The sequence below is a fragment of the Salvelinus alpinus genome, chromosome 3, assembly GCF_045679555.1.
Source record: "Salvelinus alpinus chromosome 3, SLU_Salpinus.1, whole genome shotgun sequence".
In the NCBI taxonomy this organism is placed as follows: Eukaryota; Metazoa; Chordata; class Actinopteri; order Salmoniformes; family Salmonidae; genus Salvelinus; species Salvelinus alpinus.
Genome location: NC_092088.1, coordinates 46670379 through 46686958, shown reverse-complemented (window position 1 = coordinate 46686958; position 16580 = coordinate 46670379). Strand labels below are relative to the sequence as shown.

The window sequence follows — 16580 nt, the reverse complement described above, 5'->3', positions numbered from 1 at the left end:
AGGAGCCCCCTTCCACTGCCCTGACGACCCTCTCTTTGATGAGGTCACAGGGCATGTGTTTGGCTAGACAACCCGATCATTTGTCATTTTAAGGGTCAGAGGAGTCACTGAGACCAGCCATTGGCTCAGTCATCCATTTATCACACTAGACAATCTCTCTGAGTGTCATACCAAAATATAATCTGAAATCTCTTGAAATTGAACAGAAATTCGACACATTTAGTAAATATACAGTTTGTAATGGTATAAAATGAAACCTTTATTTATCTTGCCCTGCCGCTGCTTTTGCATATCTAACTGATCTGATTATGAATGATAGATCTGGAGAGTATGTTTTTATTTGAAATATCAGATAACATGTTCCTGCACTCATATAAGTGACGTGGGAATAGCTCCCTGTGAGAAATAATCCCCAGTGTAAATTGAGAGCAGCATTCGAGCACACAGATCTGGGTACAATTACATGCTGCACTTGTAGAGAGAATACTCACTGCTGGGGCCGGACCAGGTGGGGGGATTGCTTGACAGTCAGGGTCATCTGGGCCATGTTGCTGACAGGGACTGGCGCAGGGATATAACCCTGCTGGAGGATGGGCACTTGCTGGGGAATGGGCCGCTGGGGCACTACGTTGTGTCCCTTGGTGTGCCCATTGCTGTGTCCATTGGTGTGCCCATTGCTGTGTCCATTGGTGTGCCCATTGCTGTGTCCATTGGTGTGCCCATTGCTGTGTCCATTGGTGTGTCCATTGGTGTGGCCGTTCCCTGGCTGCGCTGGGTAGGAGGAGGTGGGCATGGTGTTCTGTTCACATGCCTTGCCCTTGGAGCCCAGCTTGCAGACACAGAGCTGGGGCCTCAGACACATTCCTCCATTCTGGCACTGGGGCAGACAGTTGGCTGCAGCACAAAACATAGGGGGGGAAGAGAGAGAAAGAGAGAGTGAGATAGCAACGTGTACATACACACTCATACAACATATACAAACTCCAGAAGCAGACATAATATACCATGTTAAATGCCAGCTATATGACGTTGTCTCAGGGAGCTATTTTCAGACATTTATTGAGGAAACTCAGGTAGTGGGGGTTCATTTAGGTGCCATAGAGTCATTACTCAAACCAGAAGTAATGTACGATTTAGGACAAAAGTATCATGAATTAATAATGCATTACCAAACATGGAGTCGCTGTTGTTCCTGGTTAACAAATTAATCTCTACAGTACTTAGCATTCATAATAAGATTTTTGTCGTGGAAAAGGCAGAGGGACAGGGATAGAAAACCCTGTGACAGAATCGAAATCCTTAACAATCACAGTCGGAGAAAGCTATTCCCGTGTCTCTCTCTCGTTATTAGTATTAGCAGCCAAAGTAAATACCACCTCCACGGTTCCCCACACTGTGAATGTACCCTCCCAAAGCTGAGAGTTTGACAGTGCTTTACTCAAGCTGAGGCTCGGTAATCAATTACTGGAGTCCCCGGCACAATGACATATGTGCGGTGGGTTGGGGCATCAGAGAGAGGGACTGTGTGTGTGTGTGTGTGTGTGTGTGTTTGAGTTGTTACAGGAGGCTGGCAGGTAGCCTGTAATTACACTGTGCTCCCTTCTCTTATTAAAAAGGCACAGGACTGGGACTGTCATTTTTCAACTACAAAGCCTGCCTCGAGGCCACAGTGGCCAAAGCTTACACACTCCAATGCGCGTGCACGCACCCACATACACACACACACACACATTGTAGATAATCAAATCAAACCCACTTTTTTGCTTTCATTGGAGCCATCATTCCAGAGGTGGTGTGTGTGTGTGAAGTGTGAGAGCAAATGTCTCTGCCCAGCCCCACAGGCTCCCTGAGGGGGGCTCCTCCACCACACTCCTCATTACCATCACTAGTTCCTTTTGATTTGTGAAAGTGATTAATGAGAGAGAGAGAGCAAACTGCATCAAAAAGCAAGTCATGCATCGCCCAAGGACATGAAAACAAATACAAATCCCTCTCACTCTCAATAGGCGTCTACTAATGACTCACCACTGGCTCAAAGCTTTTTTTACCCGACTGAGCTATTTAGACACATGAGACCTAATAAACGCATGCTGTGCAACAAGAGACCCCCCTTAGAAGCATCAGGGTGCGATTACATCACAGATTACATCACTCCTGCTAAGTTATGTTTTGGTTTATTCATACCCCACACTATAATTTTCCACTCTGGGACGTTTTTTTTTTTTTGCTTTCTTTTCTGAGTAGAGTAAATGGTTTTATTTTTTCGCCGCTGGACCTGAGTAAGGCTACCATCGGTTTGTGAATAGGGCTACACAAGAGCGCTGTTCTGTGACAAGGGCACGGCGTACGTGATGCCGATTTAAGCGTTAGCTGGGGAGGGAAAATAAGTGACGTCCCACTTTGATAAAACGACACCTCGGTTGACTCATAGGGAGTGTTGCTGGAGTCTGCAAGGGTCTGTCGTGGAATACAAAAAGGTATTTGTGTGTGTGCCTACATTAAGCACCTGGGGAAATCAAGGTGCAACATCATATGCTTATAGTAGTGGATATACAACCGATACTATCTTTCTCAGGATATAATGTTCCACGCCGATGATCCAGTGCAGATGTTACGGGATGTCCCATTAGCTGAACAACCCCCCATCCTACAGCCTGTCCACAACGATCCCTAAGGTCTCACTGATTCCCAGGGCAGCAGATGACCTAAAGTTTATATTTCTTGATTTATTTCTCTACCACAAAGTTAAATTGGATCTGAAATGGTGTTGCAGTTGTGCGAATACTGTTTTTTGACAAGAAAATAAATATGTCTTTGTCCTCGCTCATAAACTGTCTTTCTGCCCGCCTCCTGTACAATATGTAGGATAGAGACAGAGCACCTGTGGCTACAATGCTGACTCAAGCAGTCTGGGCCTCAATGGCCATTTCTATAAATGATAATTCATCATTGTGTTTATCACTGGAGTTGACACAAGACAGCATTGTAAACTTCCAGCCAACTGTCTGACATTATGCTTCACTAAAGCAGGTGGAGAGCCAAGTCAATTAAGACATTCCTGTTGCCATGGTATTGTGCCCATACTTAGTCCTCACCCCACTTAACTGCTGCTCCAGATCCAGGGAATCCGAATGGGCGCTGCACAATGACAACAGCCAGATACGTTCCCCTCAATCAGCAGACTAATCATAAATCACCAGGTGCTGGGCTGGGATGAAAACTGCTCTGTTTTCTCCATCTATCGTGTCACTTATTTCCATTGTCTAAGAATGGACAGATGAACTGATTTCCCTGATAAGAATTAGCCTCCTCTTTTCCTCCATCTATTTTCAATTCCCTCCCTTTAGCTCTCTGACTTGGAAAAAAACCTGTCCAAGTCGTGCTCGCCTGGTCTTGGCAGGCGGCTGCGATCTCAGAAAAAAATGATGGTATGCATGCATAGAGGAGATGAAGAGACTAAACACATCTCTACATGACTAAAAGTATGTGGACACCTGCTCGTCGAACATCTCATTCCAAAATCATGGGCATTAATATGGAGTTTGTCCACCCTTTGTCCACCCAAACTATTGAAGGTGAAATCATTTATTTTATAATATTTTTGTTTCTGCTTCATGATTTTTTGAGCTTGTTTTGCCAACTCCGGCACATTTACTTTGATGAGGAAACAGCTATAACAGCCTCCACTCTTCTGGGAAGGCTATCCACTAGATGTTGGAACATTGCTGTGGGGATTTTATTCCATTCAGCCACTTGCTTCCATTCAGCATTAGTGAGGTCGGGCACTGATCTTGGGCGATTAAGCCTGGCTCGCAGTCAGTGTTCCAATTCATCCGAAAGGGGTTGAGGTCAGGGCTCTGTGCAGGCAAGTCAAGTCCTTTCATACCGATCTTGACAAACCATTTCTGTATGGACCTCGCTTCATGCACGGGGGCATTGTCATGCTGAAACAGGAAAGGGCCCCCCCAAACTGTTGCCACAAAATTGGAAGCACAGAATTGTCTATAATGTCATTGTATGCTGTAGCATTAAGATTTCCCTTCACTTGAACTAAGGGGCCTAGCCCGAACCCTGAAAAACAGCCCCAGAAAATTATTCCTCCTCCACCAAATGTTACAGTCGGCACTATGCATTCTGGCAGGTAGAGTTCGCCTGGCATCCGCCAAACCCAAATTCGTCCATCAGACTGCCAGATGTTGAAGCGTGATTCATCACTCCAGAGAACGCATTTCCACTGCTCCAGAGTCAAATGGCGGCGAGATTTACAGCACTCCAGCCAACGCTTGGCATTGCACATGGTGATCTTAGGCTTGTGTGCGGCTTCTTGGCTACGTGCTTCAGCACTCTGCGGTCCCGTTCTGTAAGTTTGTATGGCCTACCACTTTGCGGCTGAGCCGTTGTTCCTCCTAGATATTTCCACTTCCTAATAACAGCACTTACAGTTAACCAGGGCAGCTCCTATGACGGTGCCATGTTGAATGCCACTGAGCTCTTCAGTAAGGCCAATCTACTGCCAATGATTGTCTATGGAGATTGCATGGCTGTGTGCTCGATTTTATTGACCTGTCAGCAACGGGTGTGGCTGAAACAGCCGAATCCACTCATTTGAAGGGGTGTCCCCATACTTCTGCATATATAGTGAACCTGACGGCCCTGAGTAACCAAAGAAATCTACAAAGAAAACGTCAAATAATCAGGAATATAAAGCCTTGATATGAGGTCTGCAAAGGGGAGTCCTGGTAAGGCAACTGAGAGACAAAGACATAATGATATAATGGTGGACTTACATGGATTACAAGAGCATCTTAATACTGTAAAGGAAAAGTTTACATTATAGTTTTTAGCTCTTCCTTGTTAATCTTCAAAAGAGGTCATTTGCCTCTTTCAATAGGTTATAGTCCTTATATTTCTCCTATAGGTTGGACTAGCCCAGTAGCGCTAAAGCCTGCTTAAATTATCCTCAGATAACGATGAGGACCAAGAGCACAAATACACTTTTGCGAGTCCATCCTATCCACCTCACTATAGTATCTGGCTGCCTCATTTGCTTTCAACACCCTGTGCTGTTTTTTTAGGGACGCGCAAGGCAACGGCACAAGAGAGCTTAAATATATAAAATGGTTGAACCTGTCACATTCTCTTAATTTTGGGGGAGTTTCAAGCGGCCTCTTCTTGAGCAATCCTTCATGAAAAATGAAGACGGCTCCTCCGCTGTGCTGTGCAGCTACGCCGAAGTGAAATATTTTCTTGTTCTGTTTTGTCTGGCCTGGTCTGCCTACTTTTGGGTTGCACTCGGTTAAGGGAGAAATGGTCTGGGCAGCTTTTCAAAGCGTGCGATTACCATGCGGCTCCACATTGTGAATAGCCATGCCAGACTCCAGTGGAAGAGGAGGAATTGAGCCTGGTGGAGGTGCTGCTGCCTAAGGCCAAATGGATCTCAAAGACCATCTAACACATGTCTCTCTCAGACAAACAAAAGTGAAACTAATCACTGCATCTTTCATTTCTACATCTCTTTTTATTTTCTTTCTCTTGAATTGAACTTCTGGAATATTAAAGAGGAACACTGGAGTTCTACAATTAGTGAACAGGTAGAACAGGAAATTACTGCTCCAGAGTGTTAATACACAGCTAAGTGTTGGTAAGAGCGTAGAGCTGGCAACTCCAAGGTCTTGGATTGAATTCCCACAGGGATCACAAAGGCCTATACACTCTAAAAATGAATGTACTCACTGTACTGTTAGTCACTTTTGTATTAAAGTGACTGCTAAGTGATATGTATTTCTATATTATAGGCCTATTATTACTAAAGCCATTTTCTCTTGTGGATAGTCTTGAACCTAGCAGAAAAGACAACAGAGTGCTATTCTGCTCTGCAATTCAATAATCATATGTCGTTAGACTACCTGCTCTGCGTCTGGAATAGACTGAATAAATCCTTGGGATGTTTGCTCAATCTCTATTAGACTACAGTCCATTAAGAGGACAGAGAGGAGTTTTTAGTATCTGCATCACATGACTGGAACTCTCTGGATGCCATTAAGACAAAAACAATTATAATAATAATATTCGAAGGCACAAAACATTTATAACATATTTTCAACATTAGTGTTGTGGTTACAACATGATGTCATCTAATAAGGAATGCCAATAACAGCTTTATGATTAAACATGCTTGGTCCATTTGCCATGTAATAAATAGGCCAGGTTTTCAGCTTTCTCCATCTCTGTCACTGTTTAAGGAACGTGTTAGAATGAGCTCCACTCACTCTTAAATGCACATGAAGTCTTGAGAATGTATTGTGTGTGGCTTTTCATGGACAATATCCTGGATTAAATATCCTAGTGGTAAAGTGTTGTAAGATATTCACAGCTTCTACTTGTTATCTGGAAAATTTCAAAGCTTGCCTTGGTGGGAGGTTGGGGGTTGTTGGCGTGACTGACAACCTGAAAGAACACTTTATGCAGGGTGCTAGCAAGCCATGTGTAAGGCATTGCCAGAACAAACAAAATACATTTATATTAAGAAACCCTTTTGTTGGCATTTTCGGTGAGGGTAGTGGGTGGGGGGCTGGGATGTTCTGAAAATCAAACTCCATTAAACATTTAACGGGTGGATTTACAACCTAGTCCATCTTCCATGACAAGGTAGGTGGAGAAAAGTAAAGAGCTGATCCTGAAAAACCAATTACGCAAAAGATATATAGGAAGATGGAAATCTATCCATAAAACATGTGACTGACTATGATATTTTTTCAAATAGGAAAAAACAAGCAGAATATAAAGAAATAAGGGGGGGGGGGGGGGGGGCAAGTATATGCGTTGGTCAGTTAAAGTAATTTATCAATCATAGTTTCATTATTCATCCTATTTAGTAGGGTTGTCTAAAGCAATTCATGCTATGGATTAATGGTAATCACAGAGAAACCCTCTCACAGTGCCTCCTTGTGTTATACTACTGTAAATATTAATATCACAGCCAGTGGAAAATCATAATCAAATGAGTGCTGAACACCGGATGATCTGAGGTTGAGTTTAGAAAATAAAAATATTTCAAGAACATACAGATTTTTCCAGAAAGAGAAACTGTACAGTAAAATAAATCTAGTGGCACAAAGATCTTTGGAGGTTTTTCTAAAGCAGTCTTGAAACTCTCTGTAACATTTCATCTTTATGTTGCGTTTAGATGGTACAAGTAAGACGGCAAACCGGATATCATTGTTTTCAATGAGAGCACAACGGTAAATGTCGTTGAGGCTGGTGGTGAATGCCGTCAGCCGCCACGGTAAATGCCGTCAGCTGCCCCAGTAGACAGGCCATGCCGGCAGAGTTAAAATATTTAAACTTTTGCCGTCTGCGGTAGCCTTGTTTTCTACCGGATGTTGATTTACACGGTTCGTTTACGGAAATCACCATAGCAACGCATACCGTTGTGCTGGTTTGCTTTTGCCGTCACGCTCTTTCTGGTTTTCTTGTCCCGCTATGCCGACTGGTATGAGGTCTAAACGCAGCATTACTCCATCCAGGCCACCCCCTGATTCCAGCATCTGGCTACAGTAGGGAGTACTGGGCTCTGATCCTGACATCAAAAAGACCAATCAAAACCATGGGTACTGAAGGAATGTCCACTATTGGTTATTTTCCAGAGGCCTTGCACAGCGTTCCCCGTGCCCATGTAAACAGGAGCATTCCCTCATGGTGCATTGCATGCCTGCCCCCACTTCCCCACCTAACCTTTGCCAATGAGAACAGCTACGATATTGGACACTGGACAAGAGTAGTGGGGATTCCAATGAGTAAAAAAAAAAAAAAAAGTCCCACAAAAAAATCCGTGCATGTTATCAACGAGCCAGCACTGCACCGTTAGTGACGCACGAACAACTAAACACTGAACGATAAACACATACTCATGCAGCGCCTTCAGAAAGTATTCACAAACTTAAATTTTTCCACATTTTGTTGTGTTACAGCCTGAATTTAAAATGGATTCAATTTAGATGTATTTTCACTTGCCTACACACAATACCCCATAATGTCAAAGTGGAATTAGGTTTTTCAAAATGTTTACAAATGAATAAAAAGTTAAAAGATGAAATGTCTTGAGTCAATAAGTATTCAAACCCCTTGTTATGGCAACCCTAAATAAGCTCAGATGTAAAAATGTGCTTAACAAGTCACATAATAAGTTCCATGGACTCACTGTGTGCAATAATAGTGTTTAACATGATTTTTGAATAACTACCTAATTTCTTTACCCCACACATACAATTATCTGTAAGGTCCCTCAGTTGAGCAGTGAATTTCAAACACAGATTCAACCCCAAAGACCAGGGAGGTTTTCCAATGCCTCGCAAAGAAGGGCAAAAAGCAGACATTGAATATCCCTTTGAGCATGGTGAAGTTATTAATTACACTTTGTATGGTGTATCAATACACCCAGTCACTTAGATGGGTATGTTTATAATTGTTACGGACTGCAAAGTTTTTCAGGATAAAATTGAAACGGAAAGGAACTAACCACAGGCAAAATCCTAGAGGAAAACCTGGTTCAGTCTGTTTCCCACCAGACACTGGGAGATGAATTCATCTTTCAGCAGGACAATATCATAAAACACAAGGCCAAATCAAGAAGACAGTGAATGTTCTTGAGTGGCCAAGTTACAGTTTTGACTTAAATTTACTTGAAAATCTATGGCAAGACCTGAAAATGGTTGTCTAGCAATGATCAACAACCAATTTGACAGAGCTCTACATTTTTGGAAAAGAATAATGGGCAAATGTTGCATAATACAGGTTTGGAAAGCTCTGAGACTTACCCAGAAAGACTCACAGCAGTAATTGCTGCCAAAAGTGCTTCTACAAAGTGTTGACTCAGGGGTGTGAATACTTATGTAAATTAGATATTTCTGTATTTCATTTCCAATATATTTGCATAAATTTCTAAAAACATGTTTTCACTTTCTCATTAAGTAGATGAGTTAGAAAAAATAAATATTTAATCCATTTTGAATTCAGGCTGTAACACAACAAAGTGTAGAATAGTCGAGGGGTATGAATACTTTCTGAAGGCACCATATATACGCATACACCCAAACAGACTTACACACATACCACTGGCACCAAGGCAGCGACAAAGAGTCCCTGTACTAAGTGCAATCCAGTCTTAAGTGTGAGTAGACCAGAGCGGAGTAGAGCAGAACAGGCGCACTGGGCCTATTAAACATATGAACCAGGGGTCCTAGACTAAAACGTAACCCTGGTTTCCCCAGGAGGTCCACCAGACTCGGCGCGGAGAAAGCCGTCTGTCTCTTATATAACCTGCTGGCAAGGCCTTACGGTCGAATAAGAAAGAGATCCCACTGGTGGGGCCGAGCCAAGAGGTATAATACACTCTAAACCTGTTTCTCTTTCGGCCTGCCCTGCGCGCCCAGTCCTATGCAATAACAGTGTCCTCATGACTCTGCAACACGGGCCATAACACACTGACAGTCCCGTCATTGTTCCCAGGTGGGTAGAGCCACTGCCAGCAATGCCAGTTACTTATAAAGAGCAACATAGAAAGGTGCTGTTCTCCAATCTGGCACTACAAATCAGCTAAAGGCGTCTTCAAAACATATACGTATGTATGCTTGGGTGAGTTTCCAAGTAGAGTAGGGGAGGGGGTATACTGGATGGATATTATATGGTATGATGCTGGGGTTCTGGCACATGTGCTGCCTGATGAACAACACGAGCAAAGACGATTGTGTACATTTTCCAAAGGAAGAAGTTATGAGGTGCCAAGTACACTCTTAGAAAAAAAGGTTCCAATAGGGTTCCCTCGGCTGTCCTCATAGGAGATCTATTCTTGGTTCCAAGTAAAACCCTTTTTGGTTCCAGGTAGAACCATTTAGAACCTCTTGTGGAAAGGGTTCAACATGAAAACCAAAATGGTTCTACTTGGAAGCAAAAGGGTTCTACCTGGGACCAACAAGGGTTCTTCAAAGGGTTCTCCTTTCAGGTTCTAGATAGTACCTTTTCTTCTAAGAGTGTACAGTGAATCCAGACTGTTGTCAATAATTTGGAAAAATATTTTGAACAACTGCAACGATTTGGCAGCGGTGGCTCGGCTGTGGTAATGTAGTGTAGTGTATACTCACGCTTTGTGCACCGCTGCGATCCAGAGGCCTTACTCCATCCATGACAGCACTGCCCTCCACAGACATTCACCCTGCAATAACACCCAGAGACACACAGAGAGAAAGAGAGAGCACTGTCACACACACAAGACCAACTCATACTGGCTAAAACTCACACACTGGTGGTTCTAGTAACCCACCTGTGCCGCCAAGCCTGGGCCAGATCTGGTATTAGGGGCCTCCTTTCATTGGAGGTAAAGCTGGGCACCCCTAGCCCGGTGGCCCCTGCTGAGAGTGTGGGAATGTCCCCACTAATCATACATCTGAGAGTGCTGCGACTAGGACCCTGCAAATTGAGGTCATGCTCCTGAACACAACAGGATATGGGCCATTTTGTTTTATTATTTAGTTTCCTTTGAGGATAGTACTTTAAATTGGCTGTTTTAGTTTCTGTCTCTACTGAGTGGATGTTAAGACATGTATTTTGTATCAACTTGAAAGTTGTGAACAAAGTTCATTATTGACACATTACATTCATTGGGCTAAATGTCTGAAACAAGTACAGTATTGTATGTTGTTTTAATTTGTCAGAAATATGATCAAATAGCTACCTGAATCAAATTGAATATAGAATGTATTGTAAGTTACAGACTATTTATTTAATAATGCACAGTGAGTGTACAAAACATTAGGAACACCTGCTCTTTCCATGACATAGATTGAATCCAGGTGAAAGCAATGATCCCTTATTGATGTCACCTGTTAAATCCACTTCAATCATTGTAGATGAAGGGGAGGACACAGGTTAAAGGAGGATTTTTAAGCCTTGAGACAACTGAGACATGGATTGTGTATGTGTGCCATTCAGAGCATGAATGAGCAAGATAAAATATTGAAGTGCCTTTGAATGGAGTATGGTAGTAAGTACCAGGCGCACTGGTGTGAGTGTGTTAAGAATGGCAATGCAGCTGATTTTTCCATACTCAACAGTTTCTCATGTGTATCAAGAATGGTCCACCACCAAAAGGTCATCCAGCCAACTTGACAAAACTGTGGGAAGCATTGGGCCAGCATCCCTGTGGAATACTTTCAACACCTTGTAGAATCCATGCCCTGACGCATTGAAGCCTTTCTGAGAGCAAATGGGGGTGCAACTCAATATTAGAAAGGTGTTCCTAATGTTTTATATACTCAGTGTATATTTAACAACCCTAAGACCATGCTGTATGATCATGTTGATGATAGTGAATGTTGTAGGCCAGTCTTATAGCAAGTTCCTTTACCAGGTGCCAGGCATGCCTATACTGTAGGCTACTATACAGTAAGTTGACCCAACGACATTATATATTTTATAACAGACCACCTTGCCATCCAAGAGGATAAGTAGCTAATAGTCATTCACTGTTCTGTAACATCAACTATTTTTCAGAGACCCGCAGGTTATCTTACCCTGACATTTTCATTTGGTGACTCTGTTGAACATTGTGGCTGGTGCGCCGAATGACTTGCTGATGCTGCGTAAACTGTGTGTCCTGGCGAAGCGGGATCGGGTTCGCTTGGTTACCCATCCTGCGGGTTCGGACCTGGCCACTGTAACTGGCCGAGAGCTCCACATTGTAGGCATGGGGCTGTCCCGTGGCACCGGAGCGCGAAGAGATGGAACTCACATGTACTCTGTCCGTCCCGCTCGGTCCTGGCTGCAACACGTAGTATCTCCTAAAGCCACTCTGATCCGTGGACACAAATGCCGGTAAAATGAATAAACCTATAGAAAATAATAGGTCCCATCTGATCCAAGCCATATCCACTCCGTATCCGCGTAAAGATAATATACTTTTTTGGAAACTTTATAATAAATTCCTTGAAGGTCCGTATCTGGAAAATAAAAACTTCTGTAACTTTATAGCAAGTAAAACAGTTATATATCCCTGAGTATATTTGTCTATGCTTCGCCTTTCAACCCGAATTAAAAACAAGAACTAAAACGTAGGCTTAATTTTAAAAAGTAAAAAATAAAAGAGGGCATGTAAAAACCTGAATATGGGTCTAAAACGGAATAAAGCACTGCTTTATCTCTGCGCAGGGTAGGGGGGAGCTGGGCAGCAGATGTTACGGCTGCTATGGCTACGTTTGTGCAATACTTTACCCTGCAGATGCGATTGAAAACTCTTTAAAAAGTTTCACTGTGTAAGGGCAGGAGTTAGTGTCAGAACTGAACAGCCAATCTCCGGCAGACATGACGTCAGGAGTGGGACGCTTATTGGAACAAAATTGTGGGGCTGAACCCTAAAATAAATGTTTGGAGTGGCGTAGTGTTCATATAGTCGCCAAAGACCTAAAGAAAATCTATTCCTGAAGATGCATAAACTGTGCTGTCGGCAGGAGCGCGAGCTCATCAAAGTGACAGAAGACATAAACCTTGTTGTCCAGCAAGTTCATGAGTGATAAGAGTATAAATACACGCGTATAAGAATGACACGTTATAAACAATCAATAAGCCACGTGTAATGTGTAATACTTTGGAATACTAATGTGTCAAGTTTCTTAACTCATATTTATAAATAACACATATTTATTTAAAGTACATGCTGTCAAAGTGCTCTATATCATTGTTACTTCGGTTCCATACACTCCCGCATAAATCAGATATGAACTACCATGCGACATGCGTCATAAACTATAGTCAAGTAATTCATAAAGCCATGTGCGCACCATTATTCATCCAACAACCCACGAGTTGACCACAGTTGCGCAGCGGGCCATTCCTGGTGCGATTCTAATTTTTAATGCTTATCCCTAGTTACTGTCCTCCTACACTGCAGAATTACCAGCGACCCCTTGGTAAATTGTTCAGCAGTGACTCATTATTCCATTGAAGACTGCAGGGGATATTCCAGTACAGGAGTGAGTTCATTGAAGACGTACTATAGCGCACATACAGTGGTTTTGAGGACCTCCACCCAGATCAACATAAGCCCCATGAAGTCATTGTGTGTGCTTTGGAAAACATACAAAGTAGAATTAGGTCTGACGTTGGCTCTCTGAGTGGTATCTAATTGTTTTCTTAAAACCTCTATGTCCCCCATTGAAGTTTTAAGTGGGTGGATACTTGATACAGTGGTGTCATACACTTATTAATAGATTTAAAAAAGGCCACAAGACTCTTCCCTCCAGAATGTAAGGGAAAGGGGGGACAGTCATGAAACGTTGCTCTGAATTTGAAACACAAGGGGTGATGGTAACCAGAGCTCAGTGTCTGTGGAGCCCCATCATCTGAGAAGGGGACAGATATGTGGTGAAAGACAGGGCGGGGCACATGCGTAATCACCAATGATGCAATTTGAAAAAGCTGGGCAGAAATGCAATCCTCCAGCCACTGATTACATCTGGGTCAGCCTCATGTGCCAGGAGATCACATCTGACCAGGAAACAGTCATCCAGGATGATCAAGGACAGAAGTGTCAGAAATGAATATATGCACTCACTACTTACTGTATTTAAGTCACTCTGGATGTGTAAGATGCTTCTGGAAAAGATTGAAGTCATAGTAAGACTGTGGGAAGGTACCAACATAGACATGCACAAGTTGTATGTAAAATGTGAATGTTGGGGTCTTTGTTCCAGTGAGCTTTCAGGTCACACATTTTCTATAAAGAATGTTATTCTTCTGAAAAAGGCTCCGATTAACCTTTTGTAATTAAGTCCTCGCCCTAGGTCGTCCTGACCAAAAACTGCTCATAGTGATGATCAGTTCCTTACTGTTAATTCATACCACTCAATGAATAACACGAAAGGTGATGTCATTTTGGTGTTCCTCATTGGCAATGACCTCACCATCGAACTTCAGCTGCTGTTGGAACTTTATGAGGATGTTGTCAGGTTGTCACTGGGAAACACCAGGAATGTTGAAAAGAAACAGGAGGCTGAGGCTGAACAAGCATTTTGTTTCCCTGCTTCAAAGGGAGGCCTCTCCAAACATATGTCATGGCAGCAAATCAGTGTAATGATGTTTGTCATGAATATTTATGACTATATTATCCCTGTGTCTGCTGGATATATGATGTAATGGTGTATGATAGTAAATAATGACAACACACTCGTAATGACCATTATTTCACATTTTTATTAAATTACTGACATTTTGGGACAGAAATCTGGTTCTGATCGAGCGGTTTGGTATGCAAACAAATTGTGTGATGAAAAACTGTGGAAAAGATGGAACGTATACATACAGTATACTTAAGGGTGATGCACACTTCCTTCCCAATCCAGAAATTATCACCAAATCGGAAAAAAACTAATAACATTCATGAAAGACGACTACAGCTGTGACATAACACATCTACTCGTATAAAAGTCATTTTCACCCACACTGTGGGCCTTTACTTCAAAGCAAGGCAGAGACAGTCCTTGATAAAGAGGCATAGGCAAAGAAAAAACCTGTACGATAGCAATAAAACAAAGGCAATGTCAAGGTCATTTTCCTTTCGGAGAGAAAACCCATGAGGAGAAGATAGCAGGATCGCTGTCTGTAGCCCCTGAGCATGATGATGAGTTAGCTGTGCAGAGTCTGTTCTTCTTCCATGGTGTCTGTTCTGTGTGAGCGAGGCGAGGTGGGATGACACTTTCATGGCCCACTGCTTCCCTGGTGATGAGTGTGTCCACACTCTCCTGTTGTGCGTCTCTGCACCGCTCTTATATTTGGCCCACATGCTTACATTTCTGATCTGCAAAGCTCTCACTGCGCCTGGGGGAGTCCGGCTTTGGGGGGGAGTGGGTTATGACTAGTACATACCAACAATAAGGCAAGCATGGTTCTATGATCATAAAGCTTCATCTTTGTACAATGTATGATTGTACACATTTTGTGATTTCTTTAGATTCCGTAGAGTTCATAACATGATTGAGCTAGCAATTCCTCAACCATGCTTTACACAACAAATAGCACATACCTCAAAGGGGAACTATACAAAATTACACATTGTACATACAAATGTATCCAGTTAAGTCATTCCTTTTTTAACAGTCACATGAGCTGTAAAAGCATGTAAAGTCCACTTCGCAAGGAAGAGGGTGATGGGTGAAGGTCCCCTGACAGCGTCCCTTGTAGCTATGTCTGCTCTTGGACACGTTTGCTGTAGGAGGTCTTTAGAGTCCTTAGAGGTGTGTGTATAGTGAGGCATTCATGCTGATTCTCTGCGCAGCGAACCACTTTGATCCTGCAGCTCCGTGATAAGCTGCTCAAGCTCTTTGACATCCTCACTCAGGTCGCCATGGGTCTCGCCAGTTGCGACATCTGCGTGCAGTTGCTGAGGAGAAACGGTTTAAAAGAAATACAATTACTACATTTGGTTAGAAGTTAATGCAAAAAAACAATGCGAGGTCAGTGATGTAGTAATGACTGGATGTGAGCAGTCCGATTCATCTGTGTGATGTGGTGGGGTGCTGGCATGAAAGCCAAGTGTTTTGTAGTGTACCTTCGCTTTGGTGGCGAGATGAATGGAGAACAACATCTGCAATGACTCCTGGGGGTTACACCTCTTTTTACTACAGCTGAGGGTCACTGTGAACACATACATGTGAGAAATAGAGACCGAAGATACCTATTAGAACGTAAATATTTGTGATTAAAAGACAGAGCACGTAAGTTGTGTATTTAAATGAGTGATTGCTAGAGGGAGAGACACCCAGCCATCATGCATGGGGTACCATGGAGGGGTCAGGAGGGGAGTGATCAGGCGTTTCTGGTTCAGGGTCCAGGGGCCATGGCCCTGCCTGCCCTGGTGAGACACTGTGGCACCATGGACCTATGCATGACTAACAGGTCCCATATAGACACAAGACTGTGGGTTATACTGCACATGTGCGGAAAAGTTGAGGAGAGGAGTCATTTCTCCTGGGACTGGTTAATGAGGGCTCCACCTCCCTCAGGGTGATTTCTCAGGCCTGCAGTCAGTGACTCCGTTCAGTGGGTCTCATCTCGTTGCGCCGAAAGACACTTCACCGTTCACCCCCGCCGTGACCGGCCTGGCAGCTCGCAAATAAATAATTTGACCAAAACCTTTTTCCACAATGCCTGTTTAATCACCCCTGTGATCACTGTCCGAGATAACGTGATCAAAATGTCCTCTGTAACGCCTCTACTTACTTTTTCAGAGGACATCACAGTGAATATTCATTCAGCGGGATGAAACACCATTCATTTCTTTTGTAGAATTGTACCAATTTCGACAAACACCTTATCTATGGTAGCTATGATCCACACAAAATGATGAATAAAGCTCAGAAGAATCTGTTATTCTGTGCCGCTTTGAAAAACATACCAACACAAAGCCACGTTCCAGAAACCAGTGAGGATATTGATAGGCTATTTCCCCATCGCCGCAGTTTTTAATCCTGGTGTTTACCCAACACCTTATCTTCTTCTTGCACACGAGGAAGGGAAAACAAGCGGCGGTCTCT

General features: G+C 43.1%; 1 protein-coding gene and 1 pseudogene across 7 annotated transcripts in view; both read right to left on the bottom strand.

The window, feature by feature from the left end:
- LOC139570847 (latent-transforming growth factor beta-binding protein 1-like) overlaps positions 1–12268 on the bottom strand; it is a 116158-nt gene extending 103890 nt beyond the window's left edge. For 6 of the 7 annotated variants that reach the window (XM_071393121.1, XM_071393126.1, XM_071393123.1 and 3 more), the window contains exons 1-3: positions 11568–12268; positions 10140–10210; positions 492–894 (exon numbers count right to left, since the gene is read on the bottom strand). In XM_071393121.1, the coding sequence (XP_071249222.1) occupies positions 492–894; positions 10140–10210; positions 11568–11920 (827 nt within the window). In that variant the 5' untranslated portion in view covers positions 11921–12268. The remainder of the gene's footprint in view (positions 1–491; positions 895–10139; positions 10211–11567) is intronic. The other variant, XM_071393125.1, reaches the window with a different exon arrangement.
- Positions 12269–14221: 1953 nt separating this feature from the next.
- The window catches only part of LOC139569815 (tetratricopeptide repeat protein 27-like), a 153456-nt pseudogene continuing 151097 nt past the window's right edge, over positions 14222–16580 (bottom strand).